The sequence below is a fragment of the Pelmatolapia mariae genome, linkage group LG7, assembly GCF_036321145.2.
Source record: "Pelmatolapia mariae isolate MD_Pm_ZW linkage group LG7, Pm_UMD_F_2, whole genome shotgun sequence".
In the NCBI taxonomy this organism is placed as follows: domain Eukaryota; kingdom Metazoa; phylum Chordata; class Actinopteri; order Cichliformes; family Cichlidae; genus Pelmatolapia; species Pelmatolapia mariae.
In genome coordinates, this window is record NC_086233.1 from 51,798,822 (window position 1) to 51,822,908 (window position 24,087).

Consider the following 24,087-nt stretch of genomic DNA (forward strand, 5'->3'; position numbering starts at 1 on the left):
TGCTGCAAGTAAAATTGTTGAAACGTAATTCTAAGACTCTGGTAACTGCTTAAGTGTTTTGATAAACATTCTCCTATTATCATTTCACATTTTTATATAAGACATTAATTTAGATCCGGTTGTGCAGTGTGATAATTTTCTGCCGAAAGAAGAGACATGAGCTGAACCAAAAGCGAAAAATATAGACAAAGGGAGGCTTTGTGACTGATCGGAGCTCCAAAACGCAGCAGTGTTCAGGCTTCTGTTTTTAATCCCCTCTTTTTTAAAGAAAAGAAAAAAAAGAGCCATGCCATAAACACGTTCCAAAAAAGGAAGGAGAATATCTTATATATTTAAAGAAAAAATGATTATTTTTCGTAATCGAAATAATCATTTGGAACATAATTATTCGAAATGATATGGGGTTTTTTGTTTGTTTGTTGTTGTTGTTTTAAAAAAATCGTAATGATAGTTAAATCCAGAAAAATCCACCAATCTGTATAGTTTCATATGTTTTATTAATTCCACTTACATAAAATTATATCAAAAAATCTTAAAAGGTCACGTTTTTTTGTTTTGTTTTACAACATAGTTCACAAAAAAACTCACTTTACATATCAAATTACAAGACAGTGAAGCCGACAGACGCTCACTGCGCCCATTTGTTAGGACTTCATTGGAAAATTGATTTAAAAAAAACAGAAAGAAAATTCACGTGGCTTTACATCACAAGTAGACAGTCACATCTAAAAGTCCTATATAGACTACACTATTAGAAAACCGCACAAGGAGTGACATGCCATGGACACGTTCACCGTAAAAAGCGAGAGTACAGCAAGCACCCGTCGATTAAGAGGTTAAAGTCGCACATTTTTAAAGCCTTACGTTACACGTGGAACAACATGTCGTTGGTAAATAACCTGGAATTTCCCGTCAAGCACATCGTCACCTCTGAAAGCTGAGTTTCCCGTTTTTGGACGTACAGGACAGCGGGCAGGGCGCCGCTGTGCGCGCTGTCAGGTGCAACAGCGCCAAGCGCAAATATCATTTCATCAAATACATTAATCCCAATCTTTCTCTAGTTTCGTGGACAAGTCGAGTGGAGCCAGAGTGCCGACACCTGAGAAGATGTTAAATGGCCGTTATGAGATTTTAACAACCTTGCACAGACACACGCGGCTCAGTGAGAGAATCTTGTCCCTGATGTCAGTTTATTTACAATGACTTCATAGAAAATCGTGGTTTTTGTTGTTTTTGCTTGTTTAAAACCCAGCGAAACGGTGGGTAAAATTTTGTGCACTTTTTTCCCCCTTTTTTGCTGCCTCGAATTACGCACATCTCTCCAAGTCTCGCCTTCGCGAAATTTGCTCCCATATGCCCGTTCGCGTACGTCCCACAGATGGGGTAAACGTTGGTGCTTTCCCGTCAGTTTTGAGGTCTGATAAAAGATATAAATCTGTGCTCGGTTTGTAAACGTGAGTTACTCGTTTTAACCTTACGGAAACTACAAATGTCACATTAATTCATTCACAATCGCGGTGATTGAAGGAATATTGAGGTAAAAAAGTTAATGATCCCTTTTTTTTAAAAGAAAAAAAATCACACGGCATCGTTTTTTCACGTGAAGTAATGATGTGTGTGTTACCTGCTTGAATATAGGCTACTTGAAAGCAAAATATTTTACAATATACTCGTAAACGTCAGCTGAGCTCAGCGGCTTGGCTGCTTGTAGTTGCCGTTGATTTCCTCAGAGATGTTGACGGCCTCTGCTCCCAGCGGTAACCTGTCACTGTACTCCGAGCCAACTTCAAACTCCTCCTGGTTGGTCTTGGATGATGATCCGGGGATGGACTCGGTCACCACGCTCCCCTCAGCATCTTCCTCTCCTTCTCGCTCCTCTCCGTCAACCTCCCCCTCCCCCTCGCCTAACTCGCTGGTTTTCTCTGACTCCACGAAAGATGGCCTGTGATCAAAATCTTTTGTCATTTGCTTCTCCATCTGATCTGGATTCTGAGCTTTCATGATCAGCTTGTAGGTTTTTCCTTGATATTTGTATAGCAAATGACAGCAGGTGGCTCCCAGCAAGGGGACAGTGGCCAGACCCAATAGGAAAATGCTGACAACCACAATTATGAGCAGGGAGGGGATCTTCTTTCTAGTTGTGAAGACTACTTGGACTTGGCAGTCCTTCCCTCCATAGGTGAGACAAAGTGTGTAATTGGTGCCAGGCTGTAAATTATGGAAGCGGTAGGAATTTATTCCCTCCTCTATATTGGACCACTGAACCATGGAGTGTCCGTTTCCTGTATTTACACAGAGGTAGAGCATGTCCAGAGTGGTCTTGCTAGATGAGGACTGGTACAGACCCAAAGGTTCCTTATTCACTGTTTCCTGGTTTTCAGTTTGACTTAGATGAAGATTAGATTTGCTTTTGGTAAGCTGCAGTGGATTCAGCTGCACTTTGGCCTCCGTCTCTGACACTTCTAATGCAATAACACCAAAGTCAAAGGTGTACTGCTTCAGGTCTTCCAGGCTCATGTTGAAGGCATGGTTGGAGATGTATTCACTGCTTTCTCTAACACCGCACTTGCCTGTGAAGGTGTGTGTCTTAGGAACAACACCGGTCTGCTCTGTTTCATCGTGTTTGTCTTTTGACGTTTCGGGACTTTCCTTTGTCTTCTCATCAAGCTTCGTCCAGTTGACCACATTATTTTTGGAGGCCTTGGGGTCTGCAGGCTTTTTACCAGACGGACGGCTCTTGTCCACTGTTGAATCGATGACTGTGTTGCTGGCTTCCTTTTGGGTGCCTGCCAGAGCCACTTTAACGCTGCTCTCTGCTTTACCCAACTCGTTCACCGCAAAGCAGCTGTAATTCCCATCTTCCTTTTTACTCACACGGGGGATGATGAGAGTTCCATTTCTAAAAACAAGAAATCGATTGCTGGTTGTTTTATCATTAATTGGCACATCGTTTATTTCTCCAGTGGAGGGCAAGGGGAAAAGATAATTTTGATTTCCTGCAGTCACCTCCCAGGTGATCTGTGGCTTGGGGCTTCCTTTTGTCTCACAATTTAAGATCACCATAATACCTTCATACAGATCTGTGTTTTCTACGTTTGGCTGATATGTTATCGTGACAGCAGGGGGCTCACAGTCCAGTTTAGGAATGCTTGAAACCATCGTACCCTTCAGATGTTCAGGGGCCTCGCACACAATTGAATTTGGCTCGGGGACAGAAATTTTAGTTGTCGTGATCCAGTCCCTCAGCCACTGCAGACGGCAGGAGCAACTGAAGGGATTGCTAAAGATCTGCAGGTGAGACATAGCGGTGAGGGCGCTGAAAGTCCCCTCGACAATGGTGGTAAACCTGTTGTTGTTAATTCGAAGCGACCTCAGGTCTTTGAGCGTGGAAAAGGCATCCTTTGGGAGGTTCACCATTTCATTGTTGTTCATTTTGAGAAGCTGCAGGGCTGTGAGACCACGCAGATCTTCCCATGGAAAGTTCACAATTTTGTTGTGGCTGATGTCAAAGTTGCGTAGCTGAACCAAAGGGGCCAAGGTGCCTCTCTCTATGGTGACTATTTCATTGTGGGCGAGCCACAGAGAGGTGGCCTGAGTGATATTAACAAAGCTTTTGCTTTTCAGGATTTGGATTTTATTGGCAGAAAGGCTCACGGTGGTAACATTGGAAGGGAGACCAACAGGGACCTCCAGCAGGTCTTTGTAAGCACAGTCAGCAAACTGATGGGAAAATTTATCCTGGCAGCTGCACTGCTCTGGACAGGTCTGCACAATGCCAGTCATAACAGTCCACAAGGCAAGGAGCTGTAAGAACCTTCTTGCCATTTTCTGCACCTGCAAGCATCAATTAGCAGACATTAGCTACGATCAGACATTTATAAGAGCATTATCCATTATCCATTAGAGCAATCACACCGACGGAAATGTACTGCGGATGCTTTTTATCTCATATAGATTAAAATGTGTTTCTCTGAATGCCTTAAAAACAGTTTCCTTTTGCTTTCTTCGCTACACAGAACGACAATGTTTGACGAACAAGCGCACATATGCACATAAGTTGTGTGTCATATTTGATTTCAGATGCCCTCCTCTGAGCGCGTCTGCACAGGCAGGTCCGGGTAAACTGGCGCTGTCCGTGGTGATGAAACGGGCTCTCGTTAATGGTTTTTCTTTTAGTTATTCGAGGTTTCACTCCCAAAAGCACTTAATGCTCAAATCAGAATTTTCCCGATCAATTTGCGGATTATTAAAGCTTTTGCATTCGTGCACAAACGCCTTTGTGACACAGACACAAAATTAATCCGCGGGTTGATTTCTAGACATTTTTGTATTTGTTTTTAAAGTTTTGATCCGGATGCTGCTCCGTCTCTCTCTAATTTCATGCAGTAACTCCCGCATTAGCTTATTTTTCCGTCATCTTACCTGTCCAATGTTAACTTCAATTCCCGTGTCTTATAAATCACCCTCGGAGTTTACAGTCCACTTGAAACAAGTTTAATGTTTGAGAAAAGTCGAGTCCTCGGAGGTTTCGGATCCTTTCACATGCTTTGTGCAGACCTGAGCGCAGATGAAGGACGGTGGAGGGATCATTTTTCTCCCGGTGAGTCGCTGTTGCGGTCCGACGGCGCTTTTTTCTTCCTCTCCGGCGAGTGTGGGAGTCTCTGCGCGTCCCCGCCGCTGCGGCGCGAGAAAATGAACGTGAACGCGCAGCCTCTCCCAGCCCCTCTCCGTGTCTATTAAAGATACAGAAGCTGCACTTGGAGGGGTCCTCCGCCCTCCAAGAAAATCCATAATTTAGGATCCGATGTTTAATTTATTACTCCGACCTAAGCCCATCTTTGACCTCATTCGCTTCACCTTCAACCCTTTGTCTTTAACTAAAGGACACAGGTAAACACAAAAGTAACAGTTTGCACACGAAGTGAAACATTTAAAGTGTTCTTGTGATCAGGAAAAAACTGCAAAGGCACTTATATTATCTAATATTATCTTTAATAACAATAACAAATAAGGCTGGAGAGAAGGTGAATTCTGACGAGTCCAGTGTAAGCACAGGCTCTGCATAGAGCCACAGGATACCCGGATCATTTGATGGTGTTAGCCTGCAGCTGCACCGCATCGTGAAACCTGCTTGAACTTTTTGTTTTTAATAAAAAATATTTGATTTAACGCCACAAATTTCGGGTAAATCTCAAGTGAATTACTTTTAATTTTCGTAAACAAAAAAGCCAAATTCGTGCACATTTTATTTTGTTTGGCAGCTAGTCTCGTGTCTTATTTAAAAGGCTTGTGTGCACCAGTGACTTTCAGCCTATCGCTGTGTAAATAAACATTACATTATATAATCATTATAAGCGTTTGAGTCTTGCAAATTGGTGGTTGCGTTTAAGGAGAAGGGTTTCCTGCTCAGATGCCGCCATCTTCTGGTGTACTACAGAGGTGTCAGACGTAAATAAAGCAATGCCCCTTTTTATTTTCAGCCAATTTTTTATTGTGGAGGACAAAAGGTTTCAAAGTAATCCAGGCCTTAAACCTCATGTTTGTTCTCCCTAGGAATAGCAAATCCATAAAAATAAAGCTTTTGTGATAACACTGAATAAAAGAAATCGCTTCCTTGTCCTTAAAGTTACAGTTTAGTAGTGAATGTTACATAAAATAAACTATACATATAGAAAGTGTCTTTGAATAACAGAGATGCAGAAACGTGTGCATGAGCACAGAGCCATGGCTCAATGTCTAATGAGTCTCACAGGCCTGAATGTGCGCTCGAAACCATTTATAATTCTTATCTTGTTTAATCACCACAAACAAGTGCACGCAGAAATTTTCGGACTATTAACTGTATTTTCATAAGTTTTACAGCTTTTCATAATCATAAAATCCTCACTTTTGGCCATTCATACTACAGGACGTAATTAAACAATAAACAATTACCCTGTTGAACCCTAACGACCATGGTACCCGAGGCGAAAAGGAAAACATAGTTTAACAGGATGTATCGCCAGATTTCTTATATGAGTATAGAAATGTGTGGTATCCACAGAAACGTCAGACTCTCAGCTTTTAGCCTAAAGTATTTCAACAGCCACAACAGCTTAAACGACAGGTTTCGTCACTTTCCGACTAAAATTCACTTAAAATTCACTGTCATGAATTTGTCTTACCTTCGGTGTGTTGCTTCCACTACGATAAAAGTGATAAAATCGCACTTCCTGCACAGCTCTTACCTTACAGCTGTGTGTGTGCTTAGAGATAAGTTTTATGTACTTCCCCTAATTTTTACTATATACCGGAAAAATTCAACTTTCACAAATTATTATGTTGGCCAAAGTCTTAGCCGCGTCTCTAATAAAACCTGTGTAAATTCTGTTGTTGTTGTTTTACAAGGACAGTTCTGGTGAATGAGCTACCAGAACTTTATCTGCAACTTTGTTTCTTACAATTTAAGTTGGAAGTGTCTTTCTGACAGATTTATTTCTTTATCACAGAGGCTTTTTCTTCATCATATAGAAAAACCATTAAACATCTAACTTCTTTACACTGACAGAAAGGGGAGTTTCACTTGTCTGTATGTGGCCTGCCATGTAAAATGATTTTGACACCTCTGGTCTAATGCACAGATTGCAAAGACATACTAAACATTTATTTAGCAATAAGAAGAATATGAATATGAAATAACAATGGTAAGCAGGTCTGTGTACAGAAATGGTTAGGATTCCTAAACAGTTCATGTAATGAACGTCTGCACTTCAATCACATCTTGCTTTGTTTGATTTAAATTCCACTGCCATGGTGGACAAAAGCAAAATTACAGAAACTGTATCATTGTCCAAATGTTTGCAAACTGGAGCTTATCTAAGGAGGCAGAGTACCCCCTCAACACATCTACGGGCAATTTAGAGTCATCAATTAGTCCACTATGCATGTCTTTGGACTGTGAAAGGAAGCAGCAATGGGCAAAAGACAACCCGCACAAACTTCACAGGAAAAGCTCAGCCTGTACTGCTATGAGGCAGAAGTGCTAATCACCACAAAGAGTTCAGTTTAAATTCCCCAAAATCTCTTTTTAAAAAACAGTTCTGGACAGTGTTCATTTTCCTATCCAGGTAATCACCTGGAGATTTATATTCTTCCCTCGACCCTGTCACGATTTGTTTAATTGTCAAGTCTCAATATTACTTGTCTTTTGGGTATCAATTTACTTTTCTTTTCTTTTTTTAATTTTAGGTTTTGTTTTATGTCAGGAAGTAAAATAGATTCTGATACAAAACTAACTCTCTCTCTTCCTTTTCCTCCTTCTTGGCTGCCTGCTCGGCTGCCGTACAATTTCCTGCTGTATTCGTGATTCAAGTCCCTGCGGTAAACCATCTAGATTTCTATCTTCTTTTTATTTTCCAGATGTCTTTTTAAATGCTTTAAACATTTACTTTAACTGTTAAAATCTCACCAGCTCTTTGCTCTGAACCTGCTTCTGCTCCCTCTCTTCACACCACATTTTGTTTCACACCTAATGAAGTACATCCCAAAAGTATTCCCAAACGTGTGCACATTGTAAATTTGTACAGCCTTTCAGATCATTTTAAAACGTCTTCCAGAGTATGTTTATTTAGAAACTTCACAACGCTGTGTTGAGACTTCTCGAACAAAAAGATTTTGGAAACAATGTGATTTAACTCAGTGTCATAAATCCTAATATGGCCCTGGAGATGAGTGATCATTTTAAGTGATTTATTTTAAGATTTAATTAAACACAGCAGTGGAAAATGTCCAGTACAAGCACAGCTACAAACAACTTTTTAAATTATACAGAATATGTAAATAAATAAATAAACCCATTCACTTGTCCTACTAGGGATTAAGTTAGGAAACAAGAGGACACACAGATGTTCCCAGGTGTCACCATAAACCTTACTACCCTGAAGTAAGGTACCCTAGTCCTTCTGCCCTGAAGATGACAGTAGGACTAGGGTTTAAAATCACTAGGACAATATATTTTTAAAAAACAAAAATACAAATAAACCCTGGAGAACAAAAAATTAAAAACAATTAAATTAAAAGGTAATTTATTTTAAATGAAATTCAATAAAAGTACAAACACTTAAAACATAAATGGATAATAATCTGCACTTGACTGGAATCAAAAGAAAAACAAAGAATTAGAATCACGCACAGCATGAATATGCCTTCTCTTATACATAAACACACGTCTAGTAATTACCAAAACATTCAAGTACCCCGCAGCTCAAGCAGCTACAGGTTTAGGATTCCTGAGGAAGTACTGTACAAATAAAATCAGGCAATGGCTCATCTGGTACTTTGTTTATTTTTTCCTGCTCTTTTTTTTTTAGGTTTTGTTTTCTACTTCAAAGGGAAACCGCCACATCCAAGTTATCACGGAATCATCTGTCGTGACTCACAGACCAGAAGAGAACGTTTTAATTTTCATGTAACACACCAGCACCTACTACAGCAAGTGCAAACAACTCAGAAGTGTCACAAACCATACCTTTCTGATACTTTTACTGCACATGCATACCTTGGAGGATTGCACTGAATCACCGTCCAAGGCCTATCACACCAGATGCATATCGCATTTCATTTGTTACCCAAGGAATTCACGCTTTTCTCAGTAATGTCGACTCTCCGGGGACCTTGGAATTCCCATACACTACACTCATTAACTGAGAGAATCATTTTCCGGGTGAAATGGGCATGCGAGTATTATTCTAAGAAAGCCTTGGCTTGTAGGGTCAGGTTAGCCATGGATTTGTGTTCAGTTCAGGGTAGTCGTTGAAGCGTGAGCCGATGTCGGGTCTGTTGGATAACAGCGACCTCTGCTGGCAACGGATTGCAGTTACAGACAGGCGTTGTAAATTCGTGTCAAGCAAACTATCGTGCGTGCTTAGAAACTTTAAACAATATGACGCACATGTGAAAAGCTACATTTCTAACATTTGCTTTAAGTTCTAAGAATTTCCTTAATCGGAATTTGTGTTTGTTTTCCAATAATTTCCTTCCTGGAGTCTTCCTGTGAGAAGAAGGACAGGAAAACTTGGGAGCCGAGGTCCTGAATGAAGGTTTACTCTTATCAGAACATAACAGAAACCAAAAACTTGTTTGTCAGTCACCATATCTGTGACCTCAGACAGCAATGCAGCACCAGCTTAGTGCTGTGATACTGTAAGTGTTTCTTAACATAGTCCTAAAGTAAAGCCTATCAGTGATGCTTAGCTGTAAGTCCTTTATAACACCACTTGACACATTTCTACAACTTGATGAGGAGTGAGTCAGAAAAGAACCCAGACACAAACAAAACATGAGTGCATGCAGATGGTTTACCAAAGGACAAACCTAGCTGTTAGATCAGGGATTATGTCATTTCTGGCTTAAGCCACAGATTTAGTAAGATTCATTATAATTATAGTAGTCTAAGACAGAACAACATATGAACCATAAACAGCGGAAAGTACCATCTCCTTCTACAGTGTTAAATATTTGTGTAGACACTGCAGATCAAAACAGTTCAAACCACGTGGCTGTAAATCAGAGCCCACAACAACATAGTGTGTCACTCCAAGTCAGTGGCTGAAAGAGCGTGTCTTCCTAGAATGAAACTGCAACAACAGGGTTTGGTCAATAGAGTGTGGCCAAAAGACTGAGACCACCACTGTGAGAGCCAAGTTCAGAGTCAAGTGTTACACTATAATGGATAATGGATGCTGTGTTATCTCATATTTGGAGACAGGATGAGAGAAGCATAAACAACACAAGGTTTCCATGGAGTTTCTGGACTTCAATTAGTTAATCTGAAAGAAAATCTTACAACCGTATCGGACTCCACCCAAACTCCCATTTCTTGTTTTTGTCTATGCACATACACTGTAGTGCCGCCCCCCCCCCCCCCCAAAAAAATCTCTTTACATAAGCAGGATGTACTCTGTGCAGTCATTAAGAACGCTGAGACTAGATCTAGGTAAAAGACAGCTTAAGCTCAAGATCCTTGCTTTGTCATCTGCCCTCTCATCATGCTGAAAGGTTTTTACAGAGTTCTCTGACTGATTAAAACACAGCCTGCTAAGATTAAATAATAATATCTTACCTGATAGCATGACTCCTTGTGAACAGTAAATTGTCACACTCTTTTTTTATGATGAAGAAATCATTACAATACATTAGCAAGTTTTCTTATCTCTTTAAATATTTTGTGAATATTTAAATAAATAATACTTTTCATATAAAAAACAATTAAAAAAAAAAACATTCAGGATTAAATAACAAGTTAATACCGTACCAAAATACATGTGTGTAACAAAGGCTACATGATGACACAAGCTATAAAGAGACATTATGTTAAATTCATAGAATTAAAGCAACACAAGGCACAGCTTACTACATTCTGGTGTAAATAAAGTTTTAAGTGGTTTATTAGCTACATTATTGCTCTATAACACTCTTTATCAAGGGACTAAAGCAATAATTCAGGTAAGGAATCTGACTCCATCTCAGGCTACTGAGGCCAACTGTGTTCTTTAGAGGTTTTCTCTACAAGGTGATTGCAATAATTCATTTTAACAATATTATGTGCACTATTTTATTTGTATTATAGTATAGATCATCAAAAAAAAAAGAAAAAAGAAAAGTGCTATCAGTGCTATAATACTGTCAAACTGAAGGGACACAAAATGTGTACAAAAATAAGATTTTTGTTATTTTTTTTCTTATAGAGGTACTCCATCTTTAACATCCTTTCCAGTATAATCCTCTGCACTTCCCCAAACCGTCTCAGCTGTGTCTCAGCTGAGCTGTCCATCTGATCAACTCATTTCTAATCCCAACAAAACAAAATCTCTACCACCTCCAGCTCGGCCTCCTGTCTTTTTTGTCACTGCCACCGTCTCCAAACTGTACATCATAACAGGTCTCACTGCCATCTTGTAAACCTTCCCTTTCACTCTTGCTGTTATCCTTCTCTCGCAAATCACCCCGACAATCGTTTCCATCCACTCCACACTACCTGCACTTGCTTCTTCTCCTCTTTTATGCATTATCCCTGCTGTGGATGAGCAATGCCAACTCATCCACCTTCACTATCCCTACTCTGCGCAGCGTCAGGAAAACACATACCCAATTTCAGTGAGTATGTGTTAGAAATTATAACACTACAAATAGGCCAACTTTTTACATGTTTTAGAGAATTTTTGACATAACTGCTTTTAAATACTGAGAGAAGCCATTTCCCAATATGCAAAGCCAAATATTTTAATTGCACATTTTTAAAATACCTTTCTGAGCACTGAAACAGCTAGGGAAAAAAGAAGGTGGAGACACATTGCTAAATTATCTGGTCAGCAGTGCAATGTCAGAAAATAAACAGATAACTTACATTTTTTGGTTCTATATGAACTAAAGTGGAAAGAGCTCTCTTCTCTTCAATTTGTATAAGACTTACAATTAAGCCGACTTACTGTTTAAAGATTGTCTGTGGCCCGTTGACTGGAAGCTTTCCCACTTACACTCATAGTTTAATAGTGTTGTTGACTTGAGATATACATTCATGTATGGAGGAATTACCTCTTTCTGTGCCTTCCATTTCCTTGACTGTGTTAAAAGGAAGAAAGGTACTCAGCTAAAGTGTTTTATGTAAGATGCTCAGATGTTTTCAATCACCATTAGAGACCATTCCAGCTGTGCACTGCTGCTGACCGGTTGTACTGCTTTCTTTTTTCTTTCCCCTTCCTGTTCAAGCCCCTCTTTGAAACAATAAACTTTTTTCAGAGCAGAAATGTTTCTGTGGTAGGTTCCGCTAAAGGCTTGACATGGATTTCCGTTAGTGCTGCATGAGTACAGAGGGCCTGACATTTTGACACTGCAAATTAAAAGTAGTGAGTAACAGAGAGTCAGTTCAAACAGAAATTATTGCTACAAGCAGTGTGATCCATGTCATCTCTGGAATAAGAGCTGGTGCAGCGTTCCAGTTGTCAGGTGTATTGCTTTTTGAGCACTTTTTTGGGTTTTGGTTCTCTATGAGCTCGTATGTTCCCACCACTTTGATGTAGTCTTTCTCTTCTGAAATACATCTGTATGTGCCATACTTCTCCTGTGACATGGAAGGAATGAGGTGCAGACAGTTGGTAAGCATCTGCAAACAAGGACTCTTTTGGCCTTTTTGCTCCCATGTATACTCAGCGTGGTAGGAGTCTATAGGACAGGACAGATAGAAAGGCACACCCTGGGGGACTGAATGAACTGTCCTCAAATGAACTGATGATAGTGGAGGTATCTCACGTTTGGTCCGGTTTCTTAGCTCTTGGAAAAAAGAAAGAAAGGGAAAGAGAGATCAGAGAGATCAGACTAAATTTGTTCCTGGAGTCTACAGCAAGATGAATAAATGTCTCATCATTAGCTACCTTTAACTGTTAAATTGCATACGTTTGTTTTCCCATCCACAATATTCTGAATGCTCCCGCTGCAAAGACGAATAAAACACGTTTCAGTGAGTGATGTTTCTGCAAGGTTTTTTGCTCTTTGATTATCTGTCAATTCAATTCTGATAAAGAATATGCAAAGGATTCATTTCTACAGCTGTTACAGGTATTGTGCAAAACAATAATAAAATGCGCCAGAGGGTCTTGGTAAGACTGCTGCCCGCACTTACGGGACAGTTGAGGTGCATCCATCGTTAGTCCAGGCACAGTATGGATCCCGGGCCAGAACACATTCTTCGCAAGACTTGCTGTACTCCTGACAACTCTGAAGGTTCACTGCAGTTATTCTCTCAGCAGACCCCACAATTAATGTTTTCTGAGCAAAGGAAGACAAAAATCTAAATTTACTTTAAACCTGGATGAAAAGATTTTCTTTTTGGTGAAATTGTAGACTCTATAGCCTGCTTAATGAGAGATTTGGCTTTTCCTGGCGCTAGACAGCTAATGCACACGAGGTGTTTGTCAGCTGAAAATAGCTGCCTGTGAAGCACAAATGCAATGACCCGACAGATAAAATGCGACGCTCTGCAAAAAGAAATAGCAACATCATGTTTCACTGAAGGTGGGCGCTGACAGCAGCTGAGAGAAACACTGATGCCAGAACCGCAAAGCACAGTGCTCTGCACTTAGCATGGCATTTTAAATGAACCCTACCTTTCCAGAGTCAAGCTTCATTGACTGTATGATTGAAGAGTTGGAGAGCTGTGTTTCAGATATGATAAAAGGTTCTGACCCAGACTCCAAGACTTTATGGATCTTCCCGGAATCTGTTGGAACAGGAATTTGATATTGTGTTATTTTTTGCAAGTGATATATCTGGCTAGGTATTTTTAGCTTATTGTTCCTAACAGATATTACAGACAATGCATTCTTAAAAGGTGAGACAATTGAACGGCAGCGAAGGCACTAATGACAAAACAAGATCCCAAGGACCCTGTGCTGTTGAACAATGACATACCAGTAGCTAGAAGCAGAATGTTATAAAATCTTTGGTCTGCAGCCTGAACTCTGTCCACGACTATCTTGGTGTAGTTGTTGGTGCTTATATAAAAAGGATCTGAGTCAACCCAGTCGGCCATTTCTGAGTGATCCTTCACAATATTGACTGTGTCACGTGGCAAAGACTTGCTGTTCTTGGAACACTGAAAAATAAATGCAAAAATAGTCTGCATACTGCATGAAAGGAAAAAAATTGTCTGAATTGTCCTAAAACAAAGCGCAGACAAACTTTTCCACATCGTAAATTACAGGGTCGGTTTTATTTACAAAATACAGCAACATGACCAGAGAAAGGACCGCGATCGGTGTCAGGCCCTTTTTGAAACCTGCATTATGGTTTTGCCACAATGAGGGGAAACTGCAAATACAAAGGACCTTCATTTGTTCCATTTAATCTCAGTGGATGTCAAATAAATAACCGCAGTCTCTATGATGGAAACAATGAATGCGATGAAACAGTCCATGCACACAGCTGTTTCCATGTCTCTTTTTTTTTTTTTTTTTTTTTTTTTAAAAACCACAGGTCGTACTCATGCACATGATATAGAATAAACTGCTTAGACTGCATGTGAGCAAAACCAAAATAGAAATATAAAAATAAAACAATTAGAGAAAGTTGTCTGTAAATTCTGTTTCTGTAAAGTAACATAGCAACATAATAAAGTTCTTACCGTTCCTGGCCTTGGTGTGGGAACTTTGGCATTGTAGCCCTTGAATTTGGAGTTCTCAAATATATTTTCAATCATTTTTATTGTATAGATGCAGACTGCTGTAGAGTTCCTAGAGGAGATATAAGAAAGAAAGATTGCCAGAGAGTTCATCATAGGTTTAAATCATCTGTAAATTTGTTATTGCCTCAGCTCATGGGAGTGGAAGAAGGGCAACACCCTTGAAAATGAGGACAAACAGATGACCAACAGTCTAACATCATGTGTTTTTGGAGCTACAGTCCTAGGATACAAGGAATGGAAAGTCATGTTGCTAAAGCAATACCGCCCATCTTAATGTTTTGCTTTTGATTGTGGTGTCACTCTCATGTTTACATGTTGCTTAGGTATTAAAAATAAAGCATTAACCAGTTGCTCGTGAAGAGGGCATAGACCCTGGTGTCTTGCCAGTTGTCTGCATGCATCACATAAACATCTTGGAGGCGGTTAAAATACAGCGACTCCTTTGGAAGTCCACACACAAGACGGGCCTTGAGAAAAGATGTCCACATGTTCTGGAAGAATCGTTTTGATCCACCTTCATCCACCTGAAATATGATACCGACAGGTTATTTCGAGAGGAAGCTCATTAATCCTGCTTCGGCTGAAGGTTATTCGATACAGCTGCCATTACATTCAGCTGTATCAGAAACCGAACACTTTTAGGGCAAGTCTCGTTTTGCACAGATGTCAAGCGAGGATGCTGAAAACAACATTTTAGCAAAATGAAAGCATTTCGGGCTGGTTAATGTAAAATAGATGAAGTCCAATTTTTTGGTATTGGTGGTGGGTCAAAGGTTTGTTTGCTTTTGCTTTGTTGTGCAAATCAGTATTTTCCTGTGATGGTTTTAAACTAACATGACTAATGCAACATCCTGTTATAAAAGGAAATACTGGGTGAGCATAACTACTGCTTCCATAAAAACAAAGCCTAACATCAACATCAAGCATCTCTGATCTGACAGACCTTAGTATCTTGTTTCTTCTTTATGGAAAATTATGCAGAATATTACTGTAAAGGAAACAGGGGAAACCCTCACAGAATAATATTAGAATTATTCACAATCGCTGCCTTTAATTTAGATTCAGTACAGCAGACGGTGGTAACATAAAATAAGATATCAAGTGGATATTACATTTAAGTATCGACTTGTTTCAAGTTGTTCTCTTTTCATTCATGACTAAAGTTGCGAGACATGAAGCTTCTCCGCTGGTTTACAAAAATCACTGCAGTTTTTAAGCTCATCTCACAGGTTTTGTGTTTTTTTTTAACTGCGTCATTTTAGGCAACCTGTACTGTTGATGTGTCCAAAAAAATATATTTGTTCAACCTTAGACTGAACTGACTGACTCAACCTTCCCTGTGCTATTATCACATCCTCACACATACTGAGCCAATAATGCTTCTCCTTTATTTTAATGGACATGATCACATTTTGCCATTCATTATGAATATTGTTGTTCTAAAGCTTACAACATTATTACAACATTTTCCAACTGTGTGGCAAGTGAACTGAAACTGAAACAACCTCAAATTTGGCTTCAAGTACTTTGGTGTTGGACATACTCTGTCAATGCCAGAGCCTTGCACTCATGTGAAACAATCGCAAAACTTTATCCATTTGTAGATTAAATTAGACTGAATGCCAAGTTCAAAGGTGGGTGTGGTTCATCCTATGAGGACTGGGCACAAAGGGTTCCAGAATGAGCGGGCACAAGCCACCTTCCAAAATACTTGAAAAAGGTGTGCTTATGTAGTCACAGTAATACTTTTGATTGTTCCTAATTACTGAAAGTGAGATGAAGATGTTTTAGAGAATTTATCTGTACAAAAAGTTGAGTTTCATTGATGTTAGCTCAGCTTTTTTCACCATACCTTACAAACTCTGGCAACCCTAGATATCAGTGGGTCAACCTCTCGGTTGTGGTCTGAGTTCTTCTCACGGAAAAAGACATAGATTTTCTCATTGTCTGGGTCGTCCTTCTGCTGCACCCATGACGCAGAGACAAACGTGGGCTCTGTGAAAACATGATTTAAAAAAAAAAAAAAAATGTGTTTACAGTGTGGCACGAACTGGAAAAAAAACAAAAAACAAAGCCTGCCACATCAAACTTGAACCAAAGCATAATTACCCTACAATGAGGTGAGTGAACAAGACAAACTTTTAAGTCAAACATATTCTGATTATACGACACCAATGTATTAAATTACAGTAGTTTTCCTCTATTATAAAATAAAAGCAGGTATTTATTTACCTGAGACCCAGCTGTCATACATCCAGACATTAGTCCTGCGGCCAGCTTTTCTTCTGAACTGTAATGTACTTCCATCAGCATCCAAAGGTGCTGCTGCATACAGATCCCCTTCTAAAAATAGCCGATACACCAAATTGAAAGGGGCAAAAATTTTGAATTTTTGAATAATCAGTTACATTAATCTGCACACTGATAATTAAAACCTTGAAAACATGGTAACTACAAAAGCGGCGCGTAACATACCTACTGTGAGTGATAGGGAGTTCTGTGTGTAGATAAATGGAGAGATTCCTGTCCCGTCACGACTATCGAATATTTCAAGAGACCGATTGTTCACTGAAGGGCGCTGCAGGGTCACAGAGAGTCAACAGAACACAGTGACATTACTTCAAGAGAACTGTGACGGGAAACCACAAAACACCAGACACCCAGCACCTTAATTAAATTATAGATGAGGGTGCCCAATTAAAGTTTAACAAGAAGCACCAGAGCTCCACTCCTTAATTGGCTTTTCTCTGGTGTTTCTTGTAACAAGTTTAGTTTCCATTAACTTGTCACAGAAGTGCAGAAAGTCACACACTTTTAGTCTACGGTTTAACACATTTAACACTTTTTAGAATCACTCACAAGTTGCCAGCACTCTGGTTTCTGTCCGTTTGTCCCGCAGACAAACAGGTTGTTCTGAAACTTCTCAATGACAGTGATAACATTTTCACAGGGGTCCTATGACACAGAGAGAACTTTGTTATGCAAACTGATTCTATATTTCATTTTCACAATGTATTTATTAGCACATCTCTGACCTCTTGGCATTCCTCTTGCCCCGTTGCATTCAGATGAAATTTCTGTCGACACATTGATTGTAGACAGATTATCCATGACTTTAGCAACATTTCAAAAACATAAGAAGCATCTGAAACAATCACTAAGAAACGAATTACAGCACTGTCTACTGAAATAGCTGTCTGATAGATTAATAAAAGGATAGACTAAAACCAGTTCCCTTAATTCAAATGTCTTCTTAATTCCCTTCAGCTTCTCTTCCCACAGCACGACATCCATTAGTGATATCAATGATAGGACCCATTTCCTCTCTTACGGTCAAGAATCATTTACTTATTAAAAATTTAACATTAAGATTTAAAAAAGTCATACTGAAATTTCTGGTTTATTACATATTCTATTCTTAATGAATCTGTCTGTGCCATGAGCTCAGCACCTGGACCTCTTAATGAGCACTTTGAGGCTACAGTACAAAGTCTTGTATGGCAGACAGACGCTTATTAGGACTGTCACAACCATCTGTTGGGTTTAATGGCTCCAGCTACAAATCTACAGCAGCTCTACTGTTTAACCCCACAGGAATTGAGGGGAAAAAAAGAAACACCACCAACAACATAATAAGAAAACATAAATAAAGATCATCATTAGTTTACGATATGTTGCTCCAACCCACCTCTATGACGTGGAAGTCGTCCACATTGAGTTTCAATATAAAATCATTGCCTCCCAGGTACAGTTCATCTGAGCCCTCCTCATAGAACAACACACTGTGGTTCTGATTAATTTGGTATTCAAGCCCAACGCTTAGAATATCTGCAGGGTGAAAAAGCATCTCATAATCATGCTTTAATAAGGAATTACCGCATTCTGCACTTGCATCAAAACATGAGAAGATGAATCGGATTTGTCCTTGTAGTGTTTTTGCCTAAAGTGAATAGGAAACAAACACTACAGCTTTCGTAATGTAATACTGCCACTGTGTCGATGTAAACGCAACCTACCTTTGCTCAGAAGTCGAGGAGTATTTTTGGACCCGAGAGTCGGTGTATCCTTCAAACCAGCAGAAAGAGCTGGCTGTAAATCCCCGACAAGCCAAAATAAAGAGAAAAGAAAACGCTTCATATTGCGCCTTAGCTGCTGAGCTGCACTACAATCCCTTTGCACTCTCAAAATCAATCTGCTATTCTCGCTCCATCCTCTTGACTATAAAAGCCTCGTGGGCGTGGCATGCTGTTCACCGTACTGCCTTATATAAAACACAAGTCTTAGAAAGATATGGATTGTTTTGTGTGACAATTTAATATAAACATTTTTTCTTTATTCGTGGGGTTTGCGTCACCTATTATATTAAAAACCTCGTATAGATGACCTTATTTGAACTGGGCTGAGCCTATAGCCCGAAAAAAAAGTCGACTGCAGTTCAAATAGTCTTATACTGCAAGATCAGACTGAGTAATCCTTTTAACACCGACTGCTTTACTATTAAATCCTTTCGTAAATCGACCTTACTGGAAACGAAGTTCTGGACACCCTTTAGTTCCATTGTTTTAAATGAACCTTCTTCCTCGTTACAAGATAAATAATGTCGAGGGAAAAAAAAAATCTATCAGCAAAAGTTATTTATTTATATCACGTTTGAATGAAGTTTCTACGAGGATTAAAGGTCTGTGGCATTGTAAATGCTGTTCAGGTAGTTTACCTGCAAGCAGCTCCCCTGCTTTGAAGCACAGTCAGCTGCGCGGGTCTAATGGCGTTCTCACGAGATCAAGATGTGAGATATGTTAACAACTTTTTTTATAGAGTATGGAGTGAGAGAGAGAGAGAATATCATCCATCCTCTTCCGCTTATCCGGAAAGCATTGATGTTCCCAGGCAGCCGAGAGATATAATAGGGAACACCTCACCAAGGAGGCGCCCAAGAGTCATCCTTGTCCCTTGTCAGATGCCCAAACCATCTCAACTGGCAGCGGCTCTAGTCTGAGCCCCTCCGGATGGCCGAAGTTCTTACCCTGTCTCTAAGGGAGAGGCCAGCCACCCTCGGAGGAAGCCCATTTCCGCCGCTTTTATCCGCGATCTCGTTCTTTCGGTCACTACTCAAATGTAAATAAAGACATCAGGATAGATAGCAAAAAATAAGATATATACAGTCTAGAGGAACATATACAAACTCAAGTAATATATACAAAACAAGAAAAAGGCACAACCCCCTTTCAACCACTTTGCTTACAAGCAGAGTGGTTGAAAGCACTTCAAAGGGACTTGGTGTGAGTATACAGTCCTATGTGAGTGGCCTGAGTGATGAGGGTTACTCAGACCATGGCTCAGATTGGTGACGTTGGTGGGCAGGGGTGGGGTGTGGGGAGTGTTTGTTAACAGTCACAATGGCCCACCGGGAGAAGCTGTTAGTCTGGAGGGGTGGAATCTAATTGACCTAAGGCGGTGACCAGAGGGCAGCGGGTCACACAGGTGGTGTGCAGGGTGTAAGGGGTCACCTGTGATGGGCCTGGTTTTTCCAAGACAGGTGGAACTGTCAATGGCCTCTAGGGGTTGCAGAGGGCAGCCAATAATTTTTTTGGGTGGTGTTAACTACCCTCTGTGCAGCCTTCCTGTACGCAGTAGTGGCCCCGGCGTACCAAACACCTAGGCAGTAGGAGAACACACTCTTCACTACTCCTTATATTTTAATGTTAAACCAAATACTTGCTGGGACCAGCAGAGGTAGTAGATAGTGCAGTGGTAAGCAAGGAGGTTTTATACCGGAAACTGATTGGTTGATGTTCAATTTTTAGAGGTACATTTAAAAAAGTTTTTTCTGCCTTTGGAAACTACACCTCTACCACCATCTCTGCAGAATTACCCCATAAATTTCAATTAGGTGGCCCTTTTGGAGTCTCTGGGTGGGTTTACCCTCACTGGTTCCACTGTTATGAAGGAAGGAAGGCTCAGAGTTTAAGTCATCATCATGGGCTCATCCGATTAGAATGAGAATAAGTAGTCATCAATCATTCACAGGGTTCTCCTTTTATTCTCAGAATCAATAAGGAAAAACACACAGACTGCCAATGCTGAAAAAAAGACAAACAGATTTAAGTTACTCATTACCTTAAACAATACATAAAATTAAAACCCCAAACAGAACCTCATCTCTGCTGCTGCCCCGTGTGGGAGTGACGAAAGAGTGAGCCAAAAGTGAATGCAGTCCTTATATAACGTGTGACAGGTGAGTGCAATTAAGGACAAGCACCACACCCAATCAAAGGTTAGAGAACTAAACAAGGTGCATCTGGTGAAGTGAGTGGGTGTGCTGGGATGTGCTAAAAGGTGGGTCTTTACAACATCCACAGACTAAAAACCAGCAATTAACTTGGAAATGCAAAGGGGAAAGCAAAATATCCTTTTAGAGTTTTTTAAAGTGTAAAAATAAGAAACAATGTAGAGAAATATCAAGAAAAACAAAATAATTCAATTTTAACGGTAAAAGATTAAGCTTCTCATTACTGTGTGTGTGCAGTTACATCTGGCAGATCCTTTGAAACAGGGGAAAAGGCACAGCAGCATGAGGTTACTTTGGATTAGCCTGTTCATTCCAGTAAAAAGCAGAGATTAATTTTTATATACAGTGAAACATGGAAGTACCCTAAATAGTTATTTTTGTATTTAATGTGGCCTAAAAGCGGTTTAAAGAATCATGTGTTTAAGTGTTAGGCAGGTTTCCCAGCTGTGGTATTTCTATATTTGCTTTTCAAGATGACCATGTGTCTTTTTCCAACATAACAACTTGAAGCTGCTGTTTTTTCGTTCTAGCTTTGTGGCTTTTATTCTGTACCGGAACACAAACAAGAGGCTTTATTGCATACAAACACGTCCTTTTTTAAATTTTTCAAACAATCTTACTTGTCTGGAATTGTAAATCTAACTTGTGGTTCCCTGAAGGGCGTCTCACAATAAAGCCCTATGTTCAAAATGTCACCCACTCACAGAAAGAATCTGGAGTTGACACAGAGCATTGAGCTTAACCAGCAACAACATTTATGCCCCTTTCTGCACCGAAGCTCAGTTTTTAATTAGGTGGACTCACCACACAGAGATCACAACGAGGGCACTGGGAAGACCTTCCACATTTCAGTAATATTCACATTTCAGTTACACAATGAACATTTTCTCTTTCGTTTCACTGCTGCTTATTGTGTGCATCCATGACTATGTAAATATTTAGCTCAAGTCCTCTTAGCTCTGTAGTGGTTGTCCACAAATGCTGGAGTCTGTGTGGTATAAACTGGTCATGCTTGACAAATGTGGTTACTTTCTTCCTGTTGTTCATTGCAATCTGGATAATTGTATAATTGTTGCTTCATATCACAGTGAGCTGATTTATAAGCCATTAAGGGACTGCCACACATTTCTTTAGTTGGCCCCATGTGTGCAACACATCAATAGCAAACACATATACATCTTCCAAAGCAACAAACCTGTTCTTTATTGATAATCTCTTACATTTATAATATTTATTTTATAATATTTCTTTAAGAGGAACCACACACTGCCCATAGAGACCTGCATACACTCAAGGAGGAGTGTCCTGATTAAAATAAAAGATTGGTAAACCAATAAACGTTACTGAACTGGATTTACTGTCATCACAATCCTCTTGTTTCTACTGGACAACCTCTGATGATTGCAGCTCTACAGGTTCAGCACCTTAGATTTTAATCACGCAGGTCACTTCAATATCCCTTAGACCAAGGGTGGGCAATTCCAGGCCCCGCGGGCCAGTGTCCCTGCAGGTTTTAGATGTGTCCTTGAACCAACACAGCTGATTTAAATGGCTAAATTAGCTCCTCAACATGTCCTGAAGTTCTCCAGAGGCCTGGTAACGAATTAATCATGTGATTCAGGTGTGTTGACCCAAGGTGAGATCTAAAACCTGCATGACACCGGCCCTTGGGGCCTGGAATTGCCCACCCCTGCCTTGGACCGATGCCCTGCTATACCATATAAATAAGTTACTCAAATCTAACTTTATTAAACATATTTTTTTTCACTGTATAACACAAAAAATGAAGAAAAAAATGAAGGTTGTAAGGTATGTTTGTGACTCAAATAATATATTTGCCGTCTTCTTTGTGTCACAGCACATGACACTGGAACGTTCCGCATAGTCTTTCATACTTTTTTAATAGACGTATGGTCATGACTACCTATGAGGTGGCTGAGGTCTAGTGGTTTGTATATTATTTTTAAAAACAAGACCATAAAAACTGGCATGAATGACTGTGTGGGAGTTTTGGTTTAAAGCAGAGGTCCCCAATCCCAGTCCACGAGGGCCGGTGTCCCTGCAGGTTTTAGATATCACCCTGGGTCAACACACCTAAATCACATGATTAGTTCATTACCAGGCCTCTGGAGAACTTCAAGACATGTTGAGAAGGTAATTTATCCATTTAAATCGGCTGTGATGGATCAAGGACACATCTAAAACCTGCAGGGACACCGGCCCTCGTGGACTGGGATTGGGGACCCCTGGTTTAAGGTATTTAAACGAAACATTAAGAAAAAGGATTTACTCAGATTTTGAATGCGCAATTTACTGCAAATTGTGCTGAATTTGACACTGAGAAAAGACTTTGTGGTAAATGTGGCTCTGCTGTGTTCCGTTAAAAGTGTTCATGTTTGGAATTGGGTGGGGCAGATGTTATCAGCAAGTAATCCAGGAGTGTCCAACTCCAGGCCTCAAGGCCGGTGTCCTGCAGGTTTTAGATATCACCCTGTGTCAACACACCTGAATCAAATGATTAGTTCATTACCAGGCCTCTGGAGAACTTCAAGACATGTTGAGGAGGTAATTTAGCCCTTTAAATCAGCTGTGTTGGATCAAGGACACATCTAAAACCTGTAGGACACTGGCCCTTGAGGCCTGGAGTTGGACACCCCTGGAATTTTACAATAAACAGCCCCGTCCATTGGCCCTTCAATGCGGTAAAGTCATCTTCTTTTTCATTATCTGTTTCTCCTGCTCCTCTTCATCTTTCTCCTTCACCACTGCTTTCTCCTCCCTGATTTCCACCTCATCCGTTTCCTTCTCAACTCAAGATTCATCTGATGAACGTCAGGGCTCTAACACAAGACAATGTGCATAGATATGTAATTTTTTCCAGATATTGCCGTAATTACTTGTTGTCAGCAGATTAGACATGTGATCCTCCCATCTGCGGACAGCTGACAATCAGCCAGCTAAACCACGACAACAGCTGGTTATAAGCTAACATTATGCAAGCTAATGTTAGGCTCAAGTGTCATAAAAGTCACACTCTCCCTATACATAAAAGTTACCCTCTGACAAGCAGTTTGATTACATTCTCACATTGTATGAGAGAAGATCACAGAACTGGTTCTAAGAGAGTGTTGGGGAACTCACCATGATGTTGATATCTCTCTTTCCCAAGCTGTGTTGCCTGTCTGTTTGTAAGAGGTCCATTATTTCCCCTGTGCTTAAAGACTCAGCTGTGAAAGGCATTACCAAGAATGGCTGATTTTATCCCACATTAAGGATTCGGTTGACATTACTGTGGATCCACTACAGTATGAGTACACAAAGAGCTTTGTCTGATGCAGTATCAGCTGTTATCCACCCTGCTCTAACTCATTTGAAGGCAAAGATGCATATGCAGGCTGCTCTTTCTGGACTTTATTTCTGGGTAGTGTTGGGATAAAGTTATTTGAAGTGCCTCAATTCTATGCTTTATATTAACTGAAATGCCATATAACCATATATTGTAGTATTAAGTGGACACGGCCCTGAAAATAAAGGCATTAGACTACGTGTCCTTGGGGATAGAATGCTGCAGACTCTCGCTCAC

The 24,087-nt window shown here is 40.1% G+C and overlaps 2 protein-coding genes across 2 annotated transcripts; both read right to left on the reverse strand.

Annotated features, from left to right (window-relative positions):
- Nucleotides 1-497: 497 nt before the first annotated feature.
- On the reverse strand, nucleotides 498-4,671 carry islr2 (immunoglobulin superfamily containing leucine-rich repeat 2). Its single transcript, XM_063479609.1, has 2 exons — nucleotides 4,423-4,671; nucleotides 498-3,834 (listed from the first exon to the last, which is right to left on the reverse strand). The coding sequence occupies exon 2, from the start codon at nucleotides 3,823-3,825 to the stop codon at nucleotides 1,690-1,692; it is 2,136 nt and encodes a 711-aa protein (XP_063335679.1). The 5' UTR covers nucleotides 3,826-3,834; nucleotides 4,423-4,671; the 3' UTR covers nucleotides 498-1,689.
- A 3,043-nt stretch (nucleotides 4,672-7,714) lies between these two features.
- sema7a (semaphorin 7A (JohnMiltonHagen blood group)) lies at nucleotides 7,715-18,411 on the reverse strand. The gene is made up of 14 exons (XM_063479610.1): nucleotides 18,232-18,411; nucleotides 17,904-18,043; nucleotides 17,251-17,292; nucleotides 17,075-17,170; nucleotides 16,691-16,793; nucleotides 16,448-16,558; nucleotides 16,068-16,210; nucleotides 14,561-14,739; nucleotides 14,156-14,264; nucleotides 13,444-13,627; nucleotides 13,140-13,252; nucleotides 12,656-12,801; nucleotides 12,408-12,466; nucleotides 7,715-12,306 (listed from the first exon to the last, which is right to left on the reverse strand). The coding sequence occupies exons 1-14, from the start codon at nucleotides 18,350-18,352 to the stop codon at nucleotides 11,903-11,905; spliced, it is 1,950 nt and encodes a 649-aa protein (XP_063335680.1). The 5' UTR covers nucleotides 18,353-18,411; the 3' UTR covers nucleotides 7,715-11,902.
- Between the last annotated feature and the right edge of the window lie 5,676 nt (nucleotides 18,412-24,087).

Bases quoted from the DNA above. Each gene is read 5' to 3' on its own strand.
- sema7a (XM_063479610.1), bottom strand. From the start codon at position 18,352: ATGAAGCGTTTTCTTTTCTCTTTATTTTGGCTTGTCGGGGATTTACAG. The intron at 16,211-16,447 runs GTAAATAAATAC...ATGTTTTCACAG, and splicing joins GTATGACAGCTGGGTCTCAG to AGCCCACGTTTGTCTCTGCG. The intron at 14,265-14,560 runs GTTAATGCTTTA...TATCTCCTCTAG, and splicing joins GCCCTCTTCACGAGCAACTG to GAACTCTACAGCAGTCTGCA.
- islr2 (XM_063479609.1), bottom strand. From the start codon at position 3,825: ATGGCAAGAAGGTTCTTACAGCTCCTTGCCTTGTGGACTGTTATGACT.